Here is an 18,983-nt window from a genome sequence, read left to right as displayed (position 1 = left end):
GGAGCAGACGTAACTCACGGCAACATCATGGAAGGCTATGGTGGAATGGAAAAAAGCTCTGGCCTGGGGGCCAACAGACTTGGGTCCTCGCCATCTAGTACTTACTGGCCGTGTAACCTTAGATAAAGTCAGGTGAGCCGTTCCCTCATTTTTAAATGGAAATGAAAACCACAATCACCTTTTCTACCTCCAAGGATCACAATAAGAATCCAGTGAGATTATGCATGGGACAGGGCTTTGTAAATAGCCCTGACTTAGCAAACAGAAGACACGATCTTCTGGGATAGAGTTCAGCTTCCCTACCATCTGTCTCAAACAACAAAAACTCTTTTTCTCTTAGGGTCCAAAAGTAAAATATTCAAATACAGCTGTTCCTACTTAATTTTATTCTGTCATGAACATAGTGGGCTTTTTCTTATTCTGCACAAACCACATAAGGCTGCTTTCATTTGTCATCATCCTATTATCACTGCCACTAGTCCTTCTGTGTTAAATATCACCAAACCAAGTGTTGACTCGAAAATTGTCTCCTGAGTGAAACGAGTTGGTTAAGCAACTGGTGTCTTGTGTTCACATTCTTCCAGGGTAATACTGGAACTACTGATAATTATACCTACTGTCTTCCTGATGAAGATCCAGAAAGCTGTTTGCTTTTAAACTGTTTTTAATTAGCTGATTTCAAAAAAAGTTTAATCATATAAGCACTGTTGGCTTGACACAGATCTACAAATCCCAAGCTTCTTTTGGCTTTTCTTATCAAAGCTCCATCGTGATGGGAAGAGAACTCCCTTTCCTGTTGATGAGTCATTGTAGCTAGTGCCATCTTGGGTACCAAAGGTGCACCCATTCTATGATTTATCCTAAATAGAAGAGTGAAATGATTTCCTTCCTAAAATCAAGAGGTAGAGCATCCAAGGGCAGACATAGTGACCTGCAAATGTGAACCTCTAAATTTCCATGGATTTCAGCACAGTGTGGTTTCACTAGGAGTACTGAAGTTGTTAAGAAGTTAAACATTGAAGGGATTATTTTCACCTAAGGCTTAGAAGATCTATGGCTTAGAAGATCACACCCTATCTACTTTAGATGCTTCCCCATCAGAAGAGGATAAATTCTAGATACAACCATTCTTCTAGGACCAGGAACCAACCCTCATCCATTTATATCACAGTTTCTATAAGAAAAGGAAATCCCAGTATCAGCTGGGGACCTGGAGACATTTACAGCCCTTCCTACTATAATTTTGGACACATAAAGGATTGCTTCTTCATCAACAAGTCGCCTGGAGTTGCCCAGGTCATGGCCAGAGTCCTTGATGAGGCCAGGGAAGAGGAAGAGGCTCATACAAGCTCTCACTTGGCAATGCCAAGTGACATGCTTTTGTTTTTGTCTTGTTTCAGGGTGTGTGTGTGTGTGTGTGTGTGTGTGTGTGTTTTAAACCAAGTAATTATGTTTCAGGCACTGGCTGTAATCTCAAAATGACTCTCCTGTCTCTGCACAGATAAGGCTGAGGAATCCAGTTTCCCCTAAACCCAGTGGTTCTCTTTGCCCTCCCAAGAGACACAGAGCAAATGCCTGGAGACATTCTGTCACCATTAGGAGTGGAGAGAGAATGCTACTGGCATCTGGTGGGTAGAAGCCCCAGAAAGCCCCTCAGCCCCAAAGAATCTCCCACTCCCAAGTGTCCATAGTGCAAAGATGTGAGGCCCTATGCTGACTAGCAGGACGGGATAGTTGGCTACAGCCCGTCTAGCAGACAGAAGCTCCATAAGGCACAGACTCCAATATTCAAGCACTGAACATGCTTTCTTCCACAGTCACTGGATGGAAACACACACAGACACACACACACACATACACACACACACACACACACACATAGAGCTTTCAAGCACTGCTACGAGCTCCATTTGCTCTTTGCAGTTACCCTCGACAGCTCTGCAAAGAAAGAAAAATGAAGGAAATGAGTGTGTGCCAGAAAGATGGAGGGGAGATGGGAGGTAACAAGAGGCCAAATTAAATGTAAAGAGAGGGTAAAAGTCCCTATCCCTTCTCTGGATGTAGACGTGACCTAACAGTTCAGTAAACAAAAGAGGCATCCCGCTGGAGCCAGTGAAGTTTTACTGCCATCAACATGGATGTCATAAAATTTTCCAGAAGCTAAAGTATAAGGTTTTGTTCCCTAGCTATCATAATTCACAGTAAACAAGCCCAATACATGGTACACAAAAGTTTTCTCATGAAGCTGCTTCTATAGTAAGAAGAAATGTAATTGTGTCATCTTAAAATGAAAATTATTTTCACTGGCTCACTGGGCTTCAGGGGCCAAGAGCAGAGTCCCTGAGCCTTTCACACAACTTATACATGTAGGATGTGAACTTGAGTCAAACCCCTGAGCCTCCAGCTGGGAGTCATTTCCTACTCCTCCTCCTCGACACTGACAGAGACATTCAAGGAGCAGGCTCCCGAAGTGGAGGATAGCCAAGCAACCGAGGAGATGCATCCAGGAGCACAAGATACCATCAATTCACGGAGAAGTTAATTTAGTAAAGGACAGAGCATCGGCATCTCACTGTTGGAAAGGTAGAAAACACACAACCCATTGCTTCAGCACACACTGACCAAGAAGTCATCTGGGCTGTTCCCGGACTCCTGGTCACCTCAACGGCACCCCAGTGGCAGAACTGACTTAATACTACAACTCAGGGTGTCTCTGCTCACAGGCGCTTACGTTCTATATGAACTAAAATACACACATCCTGTCACGAACGCCAATTCAAAAGCATAAAACCATGACGGCAGAAATCTGCTTATTGTCTTGAAACATAACCTCCAATTTTTCTGTCTGCCCCTCTTCTGGTCTGGAGACACAGATGCAGCTGTGCCAATGGCAGGCCCACCTGGAACTAACTCTTCAACCCTGTCTTTTTCAGCAGCTCCTTAAAATTCTTGTAGGTATATGGGAGGTGGATAGGGCAACATAACAAAGGAGAGGAAAGGAGATACAAGGTATTTGGTAGAGAAGAGTTCACCACTCTTTTTACCTACTCCTCATGGAACCCAGAAACGCAAACATCAATTTTTCTATGACTCTACTTCTCATTTCACTTTAAATCTGGTCACCCCATCTCATAACCTTAAGTGCTATCAGTACATAGGTGACCCCAAAGTTGTACCAGTCTAGACTTTTCCTATCTCCAGACTTGCCATTTGGGACTCATCACAGGTTCTTTAAAATGAACAACTTGGAAACGAAACTTTCTGCTTCCTCCCCAAACCTCCCCAAATCACCTCAATCTCAGTTAAAGGCAATTCCCATCCTTCCAGATATGCAAGCCAAGCCTTGGAGTCGCCCCGACCCTTCTGTCTCCCATGCTCCATTTCCAGCCTCTTGGGAAAGCCTATCAGGTCCAGCTGTTGCCCGGTAGCCAGAATGCCGGCCCCCACCATTGGACACAAGCAGGAAGACCAGAGAAAGCGCTAATGCAGTGACCCTCCTCACACAAGTCTGGTCTACTTGCTTCTACTTCTTGTTCCACTTCACTATGCTCCCCACACAGCACCCAGTAACCATATTAAACATGTCAGGACACCTGTATGCTCAGTCAGCGAAGTGTCTGCCTTCGGCTCAAGTCATGGTCCCAGGATCCTAGGATCGAGTCCCACCTCAAGCTCCCTGCTCACAAGGCCCTAAACAATTCAGTCTCCATTTTCTCCTCTCACCTTCTCTTCTGCCTCCAAATTGCTTACTCCACTCCAGTCACCCTTGATTCCTTGATGTTTCTAGAATGTGTCAGGCTAACCCTCCTGCCTCAGGGCCTTTGCACTTGCTGTCCTCTCTGCTTGAAATGTTCTTCTCCCAGATATCTGCATTACTTATTATCTCCCCCTCTAGAGCAGAAGCCTCAAGAGGACAGAGAGTCTGGGGTCTAATCTGTTCACGGCTATGTCCCCAGGGCCTAAAAGAGTGACTGGCATGAAACAGTTGCTCAGTAAATAGTTGATGAGGGAAAGAGAGAAAGTCATCAGCGATCTTTCTCTTTGAGACCTGAGGATTACTTTTAGAGACCATAGAGAACATGCACACCTATAGGCAGAGGAACAACCCTATATTAAAATGTAAATATAAACTAAACACTTAAAGATCTAACAGATCTTTAAGTGAAACAATTATAAGAATAACATTATTTTTTCCATATGAACACAGTTTTCCTTTATCAAGCCAATGGCACAGAATCGAGATTCAAATGTTGGATTTTATATAATAACTCTCTGAAAAAAAAAAATGAGGGACAGAACAAAAGTAAAGTGTCTTAGAGATGGTCAGTATAAGGTTTTTAGAAATGCATGAATTCTGTATCTAAAGAATTTTTTACTGTCCCCTCATTGTAGACACCTTCAATTAAGCCTGTTCTAATCTTGGCTAAGTGAGAATCCAGATTCAAAATTTCATTCCCAGGCACAGCTGTTTGACAAGTGCAGCAGGAGCCTGTCAAGACAATTGGCAGCATCATTCCTGCAGAACACAATGGGCTTTTTTTTTTTTTTGCCTTTTTTTTTTTTTTTTTTTTTTTTGTCATCCCATATTACTCGCTGATGGTAATTAGCAAGCCAATCTTTGAAGGAAAAGTGCAATCAGGCAACTAAAAATGCCTTTTATGAAACTCCTCCCTGGAAATAAATCACTGACACTGCACATGGTCAATATGGACTCTTAATTTTAAACTAAATGCCCATTGATTTACCAAGATCTATGTTCCTGACCCTGTGGTCTAGTGAAATTCATTTTTTTCCTGAAATTTTGAGTTCGGGGAAAGTGACAGTGACACAGCTGTTGATTTTGATTTACTACCTCAATGGAGTAGGCAATTAGAGTGATTTCTCCATGATTTGTTCAAATTATACAGCTCCCTCCCGGACCAATGCCATCAGAGGCGCCATTCCCCGGACCAGGCTTCACACCGGGGTGACCTTCGAGAGCGCGCTGTCTTCACCAGCGGGGGCTGGACGTGCAGGGCTGGTGGACGGCTAAGGATGATGACAAAAACACTCTTTGCCCCAAGAACCTGACCACTCCTCACCTCCGCTTATGCCGCAGTTTGGGGTTTTCGGAGAAAAACAGCGTCTGTCTCCCTGTCACAGCTTTGTAACAACTTCCATCCCGGTACACCTCCCACCAACACCTTCGACAAGTTTCGACAAGTGCAGCTGAATCACTTGAGATGGGTCAAAAGGTCAGGGCCCTGAAACGTTGCCAGCCTGATTATCTAAAGCCACTGGAAAGCACTCCATGTGTTTCAGAGAACAGGTAGGCTTTCCACCACACAAAAGCAGCTTTGTTTCTGTATAGGTGACGCCTCCTAATTAGAATCAATGATTTTTTTTATGGTCGCTCCCGATAAGCTTGTTTACCTAGCTTCATTTTCCTAAGACACTTTAAACGTTTCTAGGAAGGGTGAACGTGGCAGAACACGGAGACAGGCCTTGAACCTGGGCTGTGGTATTGCATGATGTTTACAATTTGTCATCCTTGGGGGTAATTCTGCAAGCTTAAACACACTAAAGGACATGTTACAAAGAGCCAGGCAATTTCATTTTGCTTGAATATCTTTATGGAAATGGACTAAAGGCATCCACAGAGGCACACTGTCATTTTTTCCTTGACTGTGGGCCAGTTCATGACCAAAAGCAAGCATTCAGAGAAGAGAAGAGCATTTATGACCACACTGTGTGTACCACATAAGCTACTTTATGAACAGATGGGGAATATTGTGTTTCAGGGTCTTAGTAAAATAGCCCTTCACACCAAATTTCTGTTTGCAATGGTGGGTCTCATGGTGATTCATTTATGACCTTGCCCTTGATAATGAGCAGATCTCCCTCAAGGGTGAGTGCCTGTGGGACATGAAGACATCACATCCTCATGACTTAGAAAGATGAGGAGAAGTAGGGAATTATGCACCAAGAACATGTAATTTGGACAAGGTGGGAAAAACTGAGTAATTCACTCGAGATAACAAGAGTTTTCCCAGCAGTGGTGACTGTACGGCGATGGAATCCTTGGAGAGTAAATAAAAAAATGGTTGGGCTGAGAAAGACTTACAGAGCTGAAAAGCAAGTTACAGGAGCCAGCGCTGATAAGAAAAAAGAAATGGTCTTTAAGAAAACCACTTTGATGACACAGGATCGCCCCTCACGGATAGCTCAAAGATCAAAACTGAAATATGTCTTCTTTTCAAGGGGACATAGAGAACCAGAACGAGTCAGCAGTGAGCAGGAGGGGCACTCCTGGTCACCCCCAGCAGGTACATAATCTGTGTCTAACTTCCTCCTGCGCCACACAGAAAGACCACAATTCCCAGGCTTCCTTGTACTTAGCTGTTGTCATGTGACTGAGTGCTGGCCAACATGATGCAGGCAAGAGTAAAATGTGTCACTTTCAGACCCGGCTCCTAAAACTTTCTGCACCATCCTCAACATCCTGTCTTTCACCCTGGCCTCCAACGGCAGAGCCATTAGGTTGACAGATCCTGAGTCACTGCGTGATCACAAGCTGTATTAGAACATGACTAAGAAAGAAACTTTTATCATACCAAGATACTGAGATTTGAGACTGTCTGTTACAGAAGTTAGGTTATCTTCGCATATTATAATCACGCTTCCTTGTTAGACTTTTTTGAGACTGACGCGCTGCCTACTGCACTAAGGAGGCAGGTAGCATTTGCCTTTTTAAGTATCATGTTATTGCCTAGGAGTTCTCTCTCCATCTTATTTTCAAGCAGAGTGATTTCAGAACCCTCAAGAGCAATGGAAAAAAAAGTGAATTTGTTTTTAGGTCAGTGGAACATGGGTTACCCATAGGGCAAAAAATGGTTGGCACCATTCCCTGAGATGTTAGAGGGGGAAAAACCTACCCTTCTCTGTTTCTTATAACTCAAAAAATAGTTTATTTATTTTTAGCTTTTTATTTTGAGGAATTTCAAATCATCACATAAGTAGTAACAACAGGATAATGAATCTCCATGTATTCATTACCTAACTTCAAGTATACGGATATACAGGTATCTATCTATATACCCACATACACATATCTACACACACAAACACACACACACACACACACACACACACACACACACACACATATAGAGATAATAGACAAGTATGTATGCATACACATTTGAGGTCTACTATCTGTTCATCTAATCACTGAGCTGGGCACTGCGGGCAAGACTCAAAGGGGAATAATGCCCTTTGAGTATGTAGTAGAAAGGACAGAATATGAACCTCAAACTCCATAAGTCACATTGCTCTGAGGGCTACAATGTGGATTAAAGTAATCCAGTAGTTCTGAGTTGGTAACATACTTATTTTTTTGCCCCTCCCATTTCCCTGAAGGAGTTTTCCTTTAAGAGAGAGGTTTACTGCTTCCTTCCCAGTAAAAATGTAGCTACCCCTGGGAGGGCCAGCGCACTGAGGCTTTTCTCCACCACTTGCCATTTATATGTATGAATTTTATCTTAAGTGAAGTTCTTTCCCCAAAGCAAGACTTGAAAAGATGGAGAGAAGAATAAGGAGCAAAGCAAGGGGCCTTGAGGCAACATGGAAATTATGAGGGAAGAAGAGAAAACAGTAGAGTCTTGAGATGTAAGACAAATTTCCATGTTTGCTTAAGGTGAGGATCCCTGTTTTTCCTTCACTGAAACTCATCCCCCACTCCCAAGTCTATTCTCTTGGCTAACAAAGTGCCATTTGATCTTTTCATTCTAGAAGCTGTGACTGGGCATGGGAGAAAGGAATAGTAGAAGAGAAAGAGTTCAGAAGTAGCCGCATTTCTCATTAAAGGGCAGAGATTGCCAGGCCCAATAGCCACACCCCAACTTAAACATTAAAGTGCTTTCAAGTAACACAGAAAAGAAATTATTCTGGAGAGAGACTCCTGAGACCCTGCCTGGTAAGTTTTGAGAGCAAGAACAATCAGATGCCCCATCGGGAACCCTCTAGACACCTTATGCTGCTAGTGGTTGGCTCTAGGTTGTGCTCTCTGGTCACACAAGCAAATGCCCAACCTTGGAAGGCTCAATCCCCAAAGTAGGTGATTGCTGCTAGAGTAGGAAGCTCAAGTAAACAAAAGATGAGTCTCTCCTTGCACTGTCTTCCCCACCCTGTAGAGGCTCTTGGCTCCACAGCGTTCCAGCTACCACCTCTGGGAATGGATGCCATTTTGGTGACAACTGATTTAATTTGTACTCCTCTAACCATCCCAAACATTTAGCTCTGCTCTGCATTAATTCAGTCTGAACAGAAAACAATTCCAAAGTAAATCTTAGCGTGGGGGCAACGTCTTGAAAGGGCTGACAGGCTCAGCATAATGAACACCCATCCAGAGTTCTGTTTAACAGTACTCCACTCTCTTTACAGATTATAAAAAGGAAATATTTAACTAATGGAAGGCTACTCATACACAGGATAATGTATGTGGCCTCTGTCCACATCTTAATCATTCAACACAACTGATCCAATAGCTTTGGTCTAGATGCAGGGTCTCCCAGATTTAGAATTTTTTTCCTTTAAAGTTCTCCACAGAAAATGCTTTCATGCTTGTCTTCACTTATGTGTTTCCCTGGCTGATTACCTGGCCTCAGAAGACTCTGTGTTTCATGTGGTAGAGGCCGAGAGATACAGTCTGACGAGGTATTAAATACTCAACCTGAAGAGACAGTGAGGTGGTTCGGGGGAAGGCACCATTACATTTCCCAAGCACGAAAGCACAGCGCTTGCTACCTCAGTGACGCTGCCTCCTGAGATTCTGTCTTTGTATTAACTTGATTTGCCTTGGAATTAGCTAAGTTTGGGATTCTAATTTTCAAAACACTATTCTTATTTGATAGTAAAGGTCCTTTGCTGTTGGTCCAAGGTGGATTGCCAGCCTCCCTTCCCTCTCCTGCCTAGTGTTGGACCATGTACCTACTTGGGAACTGTTTCTCCCCCTCGGCTCTTTTCATGTGTCAGCACATACTGTGGTCCTCCACTTGAACGGCCTCCTTCCCTTTCTCTGTGAGAACTGCTGTCTTCTTTCAAGACGCAGTCACCTCTCCAAGAAGCCTGCCCAGACTCAACACAGTTGGAAGCTTCTTCCCCTGTTTCCACATGAAAACAATTTGCACAGACCTCTTACAAAGCCCTTGTTTCACTCTTGTGTAAATTAACTATTTATATATCAACTCCAGAAGACTGTAAGCTCCTCAAGAAAATGTCTCATTTATTTCTATAAGCCCCAGCTCCCAGGACAGGGCATGGCACATGGCTCATACTAAGGGACCAAATGAATGAATGAACATGCGTTGACTGGGTGGACACATCAGTGCGTACACTCTTTGGGGAGGACAAGCTATACCCCTTGGCCTTCCCAGGACCAGCCTGGTAAACACGGATAGCCCGGTGACACAGAACCCCTTTCAAAAGTCTCAAAAGTGTCCCTACTTAAATAATAAATTAATTACACCAACACCTCAAGTTTGGAGCATGGTGTAATGGCTCATACCCACTACCCCTGTCTGCCCACAGCCAGTCATCTTATTTTCTGATTTTTCAACAATGTAGCAAATTAACTTTTTTTTAATTTTTATTTTTTAAAGATTTTATTTGAGAAAGAGAAAGAGAGCATGGTGGTGGGGGGGTGGAGAGAAGCTGGAGATGGAGAAGCAGATGCCCCACTGAGCAGGGAGCTGATGTGGGGCTCGATCCCAGGACGCCGGGATCATGGCCTGAACTGAAGGCAGTGGCTTAACCGACTGACCCACCCAGGCTCCCCTTAACTGTTTTTTTTTTTTATTTTTTCTTTAAAATTATCCCTCACAAGGATTAGTCATTCTCCCTACTCAAGTCCAGTATCTGTGGCCCAAGAAAATAAAAGGAAATACTGTAAAGCAAGAACACGCAGGGTCTCATTCGTTTTCTCACCAAATTCCTATGCACATCAACCTCCCCGATGAGTGATGACACCTATTAACCCAGCCCAACTCTCCTCTGGATAAGGCTGCCCACAGTCTGAGCAGATGGGAAGCCTAGCCTCCCCACCCAGACCCTGTGCTCGCCAGCCACACATCCGATGCCTGGGGTGGGAACATTCATTGTCTTATTGATAGTCTAGAAGCCCCAACTCCGTAATTATAGTAAAAACTAATAAATCTGCATGGAAAGAAAAATAAACATCTCTTTTCCACATCATTCTCCCCAGAGCTTGAAGAAAACACTTCTGAAAGATCAAAGAGACTCAGACTACCTCTTTTTTGGAAAAATAAATGTGTTTGGTCTTTCACTCCACACACTCAGATTCTGTCTGGACTCAAAGATGTCAACACAACCAAAGGTAATCAAGAAATATTCCAAAGGTCACAAAAGACGTTTCTAATAAATTGCCAAAGTAATTTTATACTGATGCGATCTGAATAAACGAAGAAAAACGCACTTTAAAATCTACATGTGAGCAAATCTCAAAAGGTTGGAAACACATTCCCCTAATCAGCTCGTTCATGCAAAGATTTACATGACTCTTTCTAATTTTAAAAACATTATTTCAGGGTATGGAATTAGAGAAAAACCACAAAACAAATATGAACTAAAAGGAACATTAACCGTCATGTAGTTAATGATTTTGCTGAACGAGGATAAAGCCTCCAAATGCTTAATCTCTTAGGATTCGTCTCATTATCTGTTGTTTTTCATTAATCCTGGAATCGCAGGGCAAAGAAATAGAAACCACGATTTGCTTCGAAACGTCTGCCCAAATCTGCTACAAATTTATTTTCAGGACAAAGTTCGTGAAAGGCCAGCTCTCCAGGTAAAATGGATTAAATGCCTTCTAAAGGGAAATAAAATTAAACCACTACCAAATGGAAGGCTTCTAACCTGTGTTTTGGGATGTGAAATTCGATTTGACAGACGCCTTACAGACTGCGGTCAATGCCCCATCTGATGAGAATTTCTGTAGTTTGCATTTACCTGTACTAAAGGCTTTGTAATTTATGGTGACATATATACGTCTACAGTATGTTGAACATGTATATACACAGATAAATATGCCAGTATCTCTTCCTTATGTAAAATCATTGGGGGAAAAAAAAACTTGCAATTTAGTTGTATTTTTATTTTTAAATTATTGAGCTTGCATTAACTATTTGACAGAATGATGCCTCATGGGATCACACTTGGAAGCTACACTCTCTCTGATCCTTACCAGATGTTTCGCTGGTGGTGTTTCAGCCTCAAGAGACAAAGAGGATATTAATGTTAATTTTATTTATTTAATCACATCAGGCAGATTTGATAAAAGGGAAAATTCAATATTTTGGTAATTTACCAACTCTTCAGAAATATCCCTGGTAGCAAAAATGTTTTGAAGATCATTTTATATTAAAAGCAGAAAGGCTGCGTTGTATTTGGAAGACAGAACACTCTACGTTACTTTGAAAAATGGGAACAACGTGACAGATTTGTCAGTTCCACTTTTAACTCCGGGTGGTGAGGAGGTGGCGACGACATACGTTGCTCAGCACAGCCCCATCCCAACCTTTGACTATTGACTGTAGAGAAAGAGGACCCTTGGTTGAAAGCCTTCTGCCGTCACCAAAGTTGCTCAGTTATCTTCTTTCTTGTCTTTGAATTTTATTCCAAGGGAACACGAAATTACCCTAATCATTGTCAGGACATTGGAGATAATGAAGACGTACTCACTACAAAACACTGACTCCCCACACCTTAACTGAAAGGACAGAGGAGACTTTCACTTACTTAGGGTTCAAGGTCAGAACACGGAAGCTTTTAAAGTGCCAGTTCTAACCCTTGGCTTCGCATTAAAATCACCCAGGAAGCTGCACCCCAGACCTATTACATCACAGACTCGGGGTGAGATGCAGGTATGGGTCCTTTATAGAGTTTTCAGGCAATTCCAATGTCAGCCAAGGTTGAGAAGCACTGCCTTGCACATGCTCAGTAGGCAACAGCCCAACAACTGACTAGTCTAAGAAAAATCACTTAATTTCTCCAGGCTTTGTTCTCTTAAAAAAAAAAAAAAAAGTTATGTATAAGAGGGAGGGGGAGTGTTATACTCATTGATTTTCTTTTACTTTTAGGTAAAAATCTATACTTACAGTTATAAAATATTTCAAACCGGCAGCACCACACAGAAAATATTTTAAGATTCCCATGACACCTCTATTACCACCATCAAGCTAAAAAGAAATTAATATTTTGCCATATTTGTTTCAGTTTTCTCACTCTTGGAAAAAAGATTAGGCAAAATAACCTTCCCATTTCTTCTTACTTCTGTCCTCTCTAATAAGTATCTACTCTTCAAAGGTTACTAATTATCCTGCCCACGGTTTACTGTCTAACCAAGTAATTATGTATCTGTAACAACTATATAATATTGCTTAGTGTGTGTGTGTATGAATATATATAAATTGTATTATACTGTATATATCCTTTTTGAATTTAATTTTTTCATTCGTTTTTTCAGTTGTTTTCTGAGTTGTAGTCACGTTGATATTTTATCTACCCATCTGTCCATCTATAGAGATAGAGATTTATAGTTCATTAATTTTAATGTCCTTTATAATATTTCATTATGGATAAACCATGGTTTATCAATTTACCTCATCTATGGGCAGTTATTTACTTTTATTTATTTATTTATTTTTAGAAACAGAGATACAATAAGCATCTTTTTACATGTGGCCCCACTACTATATACAAGAATTTCCCTACTGTAGACACATGGACAGGGTTTTGTTAGATATGCTCATTTTCATCTTTACTAGATGTTCCCAAATTGTTTTCCAAAGTGGTTACACCAGTTTACTCTCAGCAATGTTAAACCATTCCTCACTCTCTGTATCCTCACCAATACTTGACATTATGAGAATTTATTAATTGTTGCCAATTTGAAGGTTGTAGAGTGGTAACTAATAGTTATACTTAGATATTATTTTCCTAAGGTCTCTTCTGGTCATATAACTGTGGTCACCACATCAATGCCAAGTCTTATCAAAATAACAAAATGAAGGATGTGATTTTAAAAACTTCTTCCACAGTTTACAATGAATTTACTTTTCCTTAAGAAATGTCTTCCATGGTTAACACTGGCCCATAATCCCATAAATCAGGCCATAAAAGAGGAATGGGGACATGGCCCCAGCTCTGTATTTATTTTCTTGTATTCCATAATCCAATGTTACTTAAAAAGCAAACTGCCCAATCTTCTAGCCAAAGCAAATACTCTGGATTTTGCCAGGCAAAATGCCTGTGGAGAAATGAGTCAATTCATACAAAATTCAAAGCTGTCTTTGGTCAGTGACATTTTCGTGAAAATCTGTGGGTGGGTAAAAGTCTTGCAAAATTCCTTTTTGCTATTGGATAAAATTCATCCAGGAAAAATAAGCAAAATTTAAGTGGTGACCCGCATTCCCCCTAATTCCCTTATTAACACTCCCTAACCTCCCAACACAACTGCTTTCTATTGTGCGCGAAGGCAAGCCATCCGTGTTTCTGATGCTGGCAACAGAACCCTGTCCCTCTGCTCACTCTGCTCCCATCAGATAGGCTCTCTCAGGAGAAGTACTGGCAGACACAGTGGGCCTGATCTCATGCAGAACACACCTTCTGGGAATGCTACCCAGGCGTTACACACTCTTCAACTTGATGGCTACAGAGACCTACGGTAAAAACATTCTCCTTGTGCGCTCTACTGGGACCATTACTACGGATACTGCTCGGGATGGTTAGTATGTAGCAATAATTTGGGGTTATACTTTATGCTACCCTTTTAGGACCACGAAACCAGAGTTTGAGAATCAAAATCTGAGGTTCCACGACTCGTTCTGACTTGAGTATTTGAACCCTTATCATCTCAGAAAAACGTAATAGAATTTAGCACAGCCGTACTCAGAAGTTGGTTACTTCTGAGACTCCTCAGTGTTGGGGTTGGTCTAAGCTCGGGAAGGACTAAACAAAATGATTCGGCAGCTCGAAATTGCTTTAGTTCGTAGACGGCCGCGAGTGCGCACAGGTATTTCGAACAGAATACTGCCGTATCCCAGTTTCTGACTTAACTGAGGTCTGTCTGTCTGCCTGCCGAGGCCTTTACTTCTCCAGGCCCCTGCCACTGGCTGGGAATATCTCTGTCAGCGGGGCCAGGCCTGGAAAGAGAGCAGCTGGTCTGGCTCTCTGCAGAAGAGTAAGAATGAGATGTACAGAAGGGCGGGGTTGTTGGGTGGGAAAGAGAAAAGAAACCATGCTCTTCTTCCAGTAAGTGACCCAAATAATAAATTAGCAATCCTCCCCCAGTTCTGACACCCAGAATCCTGAGCGATCCGGATCCCAGCATCCTGGGTGAGGCCGAAGCGTCACCAGCACAGATGATGAGAAGGCGCTCTCCCTGCAGGGGACCCAACAGCGCGTTGAGGGAGCAGACGCTGGTCTGAGATGGGACAGCGCTAGTCTTGTACCGTAAGCAGGCTGTCGCTGAGCGGGCCTCTCACACACCCTTCCTCCACCAGGGCTTCCAGAAGCACATTGTGCTGCCTGTAGTCATGGTCACCAAACACAACTGGGTCATCACATCTTTCTTGGGCCAATAAGCTAAGTGAGTGAAAGTGGAGGCTAACTCTAACAATGGCTCACAGAAAATTAATAGCAGTGAAATACACGTGAAACAAAAGCGTATGGGGTCCTATAATCTGAGTGCCCTGAGCCTCTGCTGCATGTGACACAGCCACAGAAACCAAAGATCACTTCGTGTCTCCAAGAGATGAATGTGGGAATTTCACTCGGCAGTGATCCTGAGCTTTGCATCAACTACCATCAGATTTTAAAGCAGCGGGAGATGAAATATTTCCGTTTTAGCAATGCTTTGTGTCTGGATTCCAAGAGTGTAAAGATCGGTTTTGCAAAAGGCAGAAAGTGCGTCTTTTCAGATAGGCATCTACGTCAAGTACAGTGTCTTCTTCCCGGGGACTACAACGTGGGGGCTGCTAACCCCTCACAGCACAATTGCACGTCGCCTCTTAGCTCTAACCCCACAAACCAAGCAGACACCATGTGGCAACGCAACAGTTTTAGAAGACATAATGCTCTCACTATGTGGGCTTTTTATGAAAATGGATGTCTTCCTGCGAAAAACATACAGTCCCAAGACTAGAACTGCAGCATTAGTCAGCTCCTAAGAAACCCTGTTTTGTATAAATACATTTGCACTATAACATGTATCACTTAACGCCTTGCAGGTCTAGATTTGATATGCTGTTATATCCAGCAATCTGAATTTTACAGGTTCCATCCAGAAGTGGGAAGGAGGCAGACTAGGAAAGAAAGAAATCACCTCCCATACCCATTCTAGATAATGCAATGCAAAGCCAAGCAGAGCCCTGCAAATAATCACCTCTTGGCTTATTCTTTCACTAAAATATTTCTATTTTTAATAGTCCTCCTGCACTTTAGCAAAAGTCAACTTTATAAAGTTATATGCCATTGCAAAGTCTGGGAACAGTGGGAAAATGGGGAAATCCTATTGCACGAAAATTAATTTTGCAATGCAAAAAATATGTTTTGGATAATTCAGGCCTTTATGTTTATTTCAGTAAAGCCAAATCCAGCAAACTATTTTCAGCCAGGATTAGTCAGAACTAAAAGGTTGGACTGTTTTCCCTCAGAGACTGAACGTCTTTCCTGCCTGCAATGGACCGGTGTGTTCCAAAATGGAATTGCCTTCTATTGCTTGTCTCTTTCTGGCATTTTTAATGCAGAACCTTACTGACAGAGAAAGGTTTTGCCGTCTGAAATGTAATTATTCTCTTCAGTGATATAACCTGGCATCCTCACAATATACCAGCTTCTGCTTTTCCTTAAGAAAAATCACAATATGGGGTACAAGGTAACGGCAAGAAATGCAATTTCGTTCCACCAGAAATTCTGAAAAGTCTTTCAGAAATACCTACTGGATAGTGAAAAAGTGTTTCCAATACCCACATTACAGCTATCAACCTGTTTGTTCTGCTTTTACATAAATCAGACAACTTGGCCGATCTATAGTCAAACATAAACATGGCCCAGATTCTTTGTCAAGACATACTAGAGTAAGAAGGGACTCTGGCTGGGGGACCACCACCTAAGTCCCTTTGCAAAATGATTTATATGTTTCACACATTCAGTGATCTGTAGCATATTCAATATCCAGGGAGTACTTACAATTCTCAGATTTTAACTCTGAAAGCAATGTTCCTGTCCATCTAAAGTAATATAAAACACATGCTCATCTTCTTCCCAGAGCTAAGCGAACTGTCAGAGATTGTGCAAAGCTGCCCTGTGATCCCAAGGGTGATGTCCTGCTTGTAAACCCTGAGGGTTTCTGTTAGGTGTGAAATGATTGCAAAATCATTTAGCAGCCCTATTATTCAGAAATAGCAAATTTTGCCAAGAAACAGAGGCAAGTTCCAGGATCCATGTTGTGAAAAGGGGAGGCAGGGGAGAAAGGGACACCTTGCCCACTTCCTTCAACACCCAAGGCACAGTCCCTTCTCGGTTCATTCTCCTTAAACTTTCCCACCAAATTTTCTCTCCTTAAAATTTGGTGAGATCCTGTGAGATCCTGCCGCTGTGGGATCCCCTGGGTGTTTTTATGCTGCCTATAAATCATTAACTAGTCTTACAACCCCAGAGTGTGTGGTGTACAAGCGTGTGGGTGTATGCAGCAACATTTTTACCAGCCAAGTTGCTAAGTGTGAGTTCCTTCCCAAATATCAGAACTGTCCCTCCTCCAAACCCAATACTCGCCCAATTATTGGAGGGAAGGAAAAATCCCTGAATATTTGCTTTGGAAAAAAGCTTAGACTTGCTGCGAGTGCAGTGTGTCCCTCGGCCCTGCACCTTTCAGCAACTTCAAGTTGGCGCCTGGCACACGTGGATTCTCCAAGATTCTGGACAGTGTGGCAGATCAGCCTCCCCTGATGGCATGGCTCGTGTACATTTGCAGAAGGGAATCTAGAAGTGGAGCGGGACCCTGCCACCAAAAATTAAAGAAATCTCTCCTGCCCTGGGGCTAAAAAGAAGCCAAATTTCAGGGATACCTAGAACCCCTAGTATCCAAATCTCATAAAAGAAGAAAATGTCCCCTGATTCGTGGCCAAGTCTGGAAGATGCCATGCACCTCGCCGAAGCCTGTGAACGTTAGCGGGAGACTCACCGTGCACTTGTTGGGCTTCTCCCCGGAGTGGACTCGCATGTGGATGAGCAGTTTATACCGGGCGTTGAACGGCTTGTACCTTCGAGGACAGCCGGCCCAGAAGCAAGTGAAGTCTTCACCTTTGCGCTGGTCTATGTGAACCTTCTCGATGTGCCGCACCAGTTCCTCCTGCTGGTCGTACAAGGCGCTGCAATCGATCCAGCGACAGCAGTGTTTGCCCCCAATGTCCTCCATCTCCCCGTCTTCCTCCAAGGCAGCCTGGGGAAGGGCCAGAGGCTGGCCACGGGCTACCAGCTCCTGGTGGTGCAGATGGGGGTGAGAGTGGTAGGGGGGCGGTGGGCCCTGGGGAGGTGGGGGCAGAGGAGGCAGAGGGGGTTCATGGGGCAGATCCAGGGCGCCGCCCGGGAAATCATCCAGGCGCTCCGTCTTCAGCAGGCCCCCTGGCTGGCTGTCGGGGTTGGGCAGGCCGTGCTGCACCACCATGTTGTTGACCAGCCCTGGCTGGAGGCCTCCGTGCTCCAGCTGCTGCATGCGCTCATACTCCAGCACACTGTCCTCATCGTAGGCCGGGAGAGCCAGGCCACCGCTGGCCACCCGCACGCCCTTCTGGCTGCTTGGCACCGAGCACGGCTGGGGGATGCAGCTACCACGCACCCCCAGGAAGTGTCCATAGACCTCGGGCTGGGGGGACATGTTGGCCGGAGAGGCCCTCGACCCATTGATGTAGGCAACCAATGACGTGGGCGACGTGCGGATGATGGTATTGAAGTCTATCCCAATGCCATCGGACAGTGGGGACAAAGACAGCGCTCTCTTCTTGGAGCGGGCTGAGTGGGACCTGGCCGATGAGTGCCGGGGACTAGGGTAAGGAGAATGGCTGGTTTCCATGCTGAAAAGGTAGGACGGCAACGAGTTAGAGATGCTATTGCTGGACATGGCTGTCCCAGGAGGAAGGCTAATGAGGTCCCCTAGATCAATGCCGTTCTGGGAGCTGTAGTTGGAGGACAGCGACGGGAGAGCCCTGTAGCCATGAGACCACTCTTGCTTCACACTCAAGGCTGACTGACTTTCTGTCAGACTCAAAGTCGTGGACGCTAAAGACTCACGAGAAATAAGGGACCTGGAACAGCAGCCAGAGGGAGGGGGAGAAAGAAAAAAAGACAAACATTTTAGCAGGATATGGATTGCTTAAGAGCTAAAAGAACACTGCATTGACAATCCCTTAAGTATTTCCCCTAATTACATTCTCGGCTAAACACACATTCTTTGGCTAAGATAAAACCCAAGGCTTTTAGTTCCAGGTAAATAACATTTTACCAAGAGGGACAATAGGGCTAATGCTCACTGGAATAATAAAACAAAAGATCTATTGTTATAAATAATCTTAATACTTTAATGATAATAAATAGTCCTTGCTTTATTTTTAAATATCTTTTTTTAACGTTGAGGGGGAAGAATTAGAGACCGGGGAGTAATTATCAACGCCCGTCATGGCAAAGTGAATAAGCAAGTATTTAGTAAGTGCTTATGGTATACAGCGTATCACGAATAGGCATTGCAGGGGCTACAAGTCTAAACAGAGCTTCAGCCTTTGAGCAAAATCTATTCAGTTAAGTAAAACATAAACCAATGCTTAATTTGAAAAAAAGTACATCCTCCAAGTCAAAGGGTCATCTAGGGGATCCAGTAATAAATTCACAACTTCATTTCACTGATGATAAGGAATTCTAAAGATTTCTTTGAA

The 18,983-nt window shown here is 43.4% G+C and overlaps 1 protein-coding gene across 3 annotated transcripts in view; it reads right to left on the bottom strand.

Moving 5' to 3' along the window:
• Positions 1-18,983, bottom strand: part of GLIS3 (GLIS family zinc finger 3) — a 493,142-nt gene that overhangs the window by 268,925 nt on the left and 205,234 nt on the right. For all 3 annotated transcript variants that reach the window (XM_032866527.1, XM_032866526.1, XM_032866528.1), the window contains one exon: positions 17,240-18,359. In XM_032866527.1, coding sequence (XP_032722418.1) covers positions 17,240-18,359 — 1,120 coding nt within the window. The remainder of the gene's footprint in view (positions 1-17,239; positions 18,360-18,983) is intronic.

The sequence above is a fragment of the Lontra canadensis genome, unplaced genomic scaffold, assembly GCF_010015895.1.
Source record: "Lontra canadensis isolate GAN:19392208 unplaced genomic scaffold, GSC_riverotter_1.0 scaffold31, whole genome shotgun sequence".
Classification (NCBI taxonomy): Eukaryota; Metazoa; Chordata; class Mammalia; order Carnivora; family Mustelidae; genus Lontra; species Lontra canadensis.
Note: the sequence above shows the minus strand (reverse complement) of the source record. Positions and strands in the feature narration are given on the sequence as shown.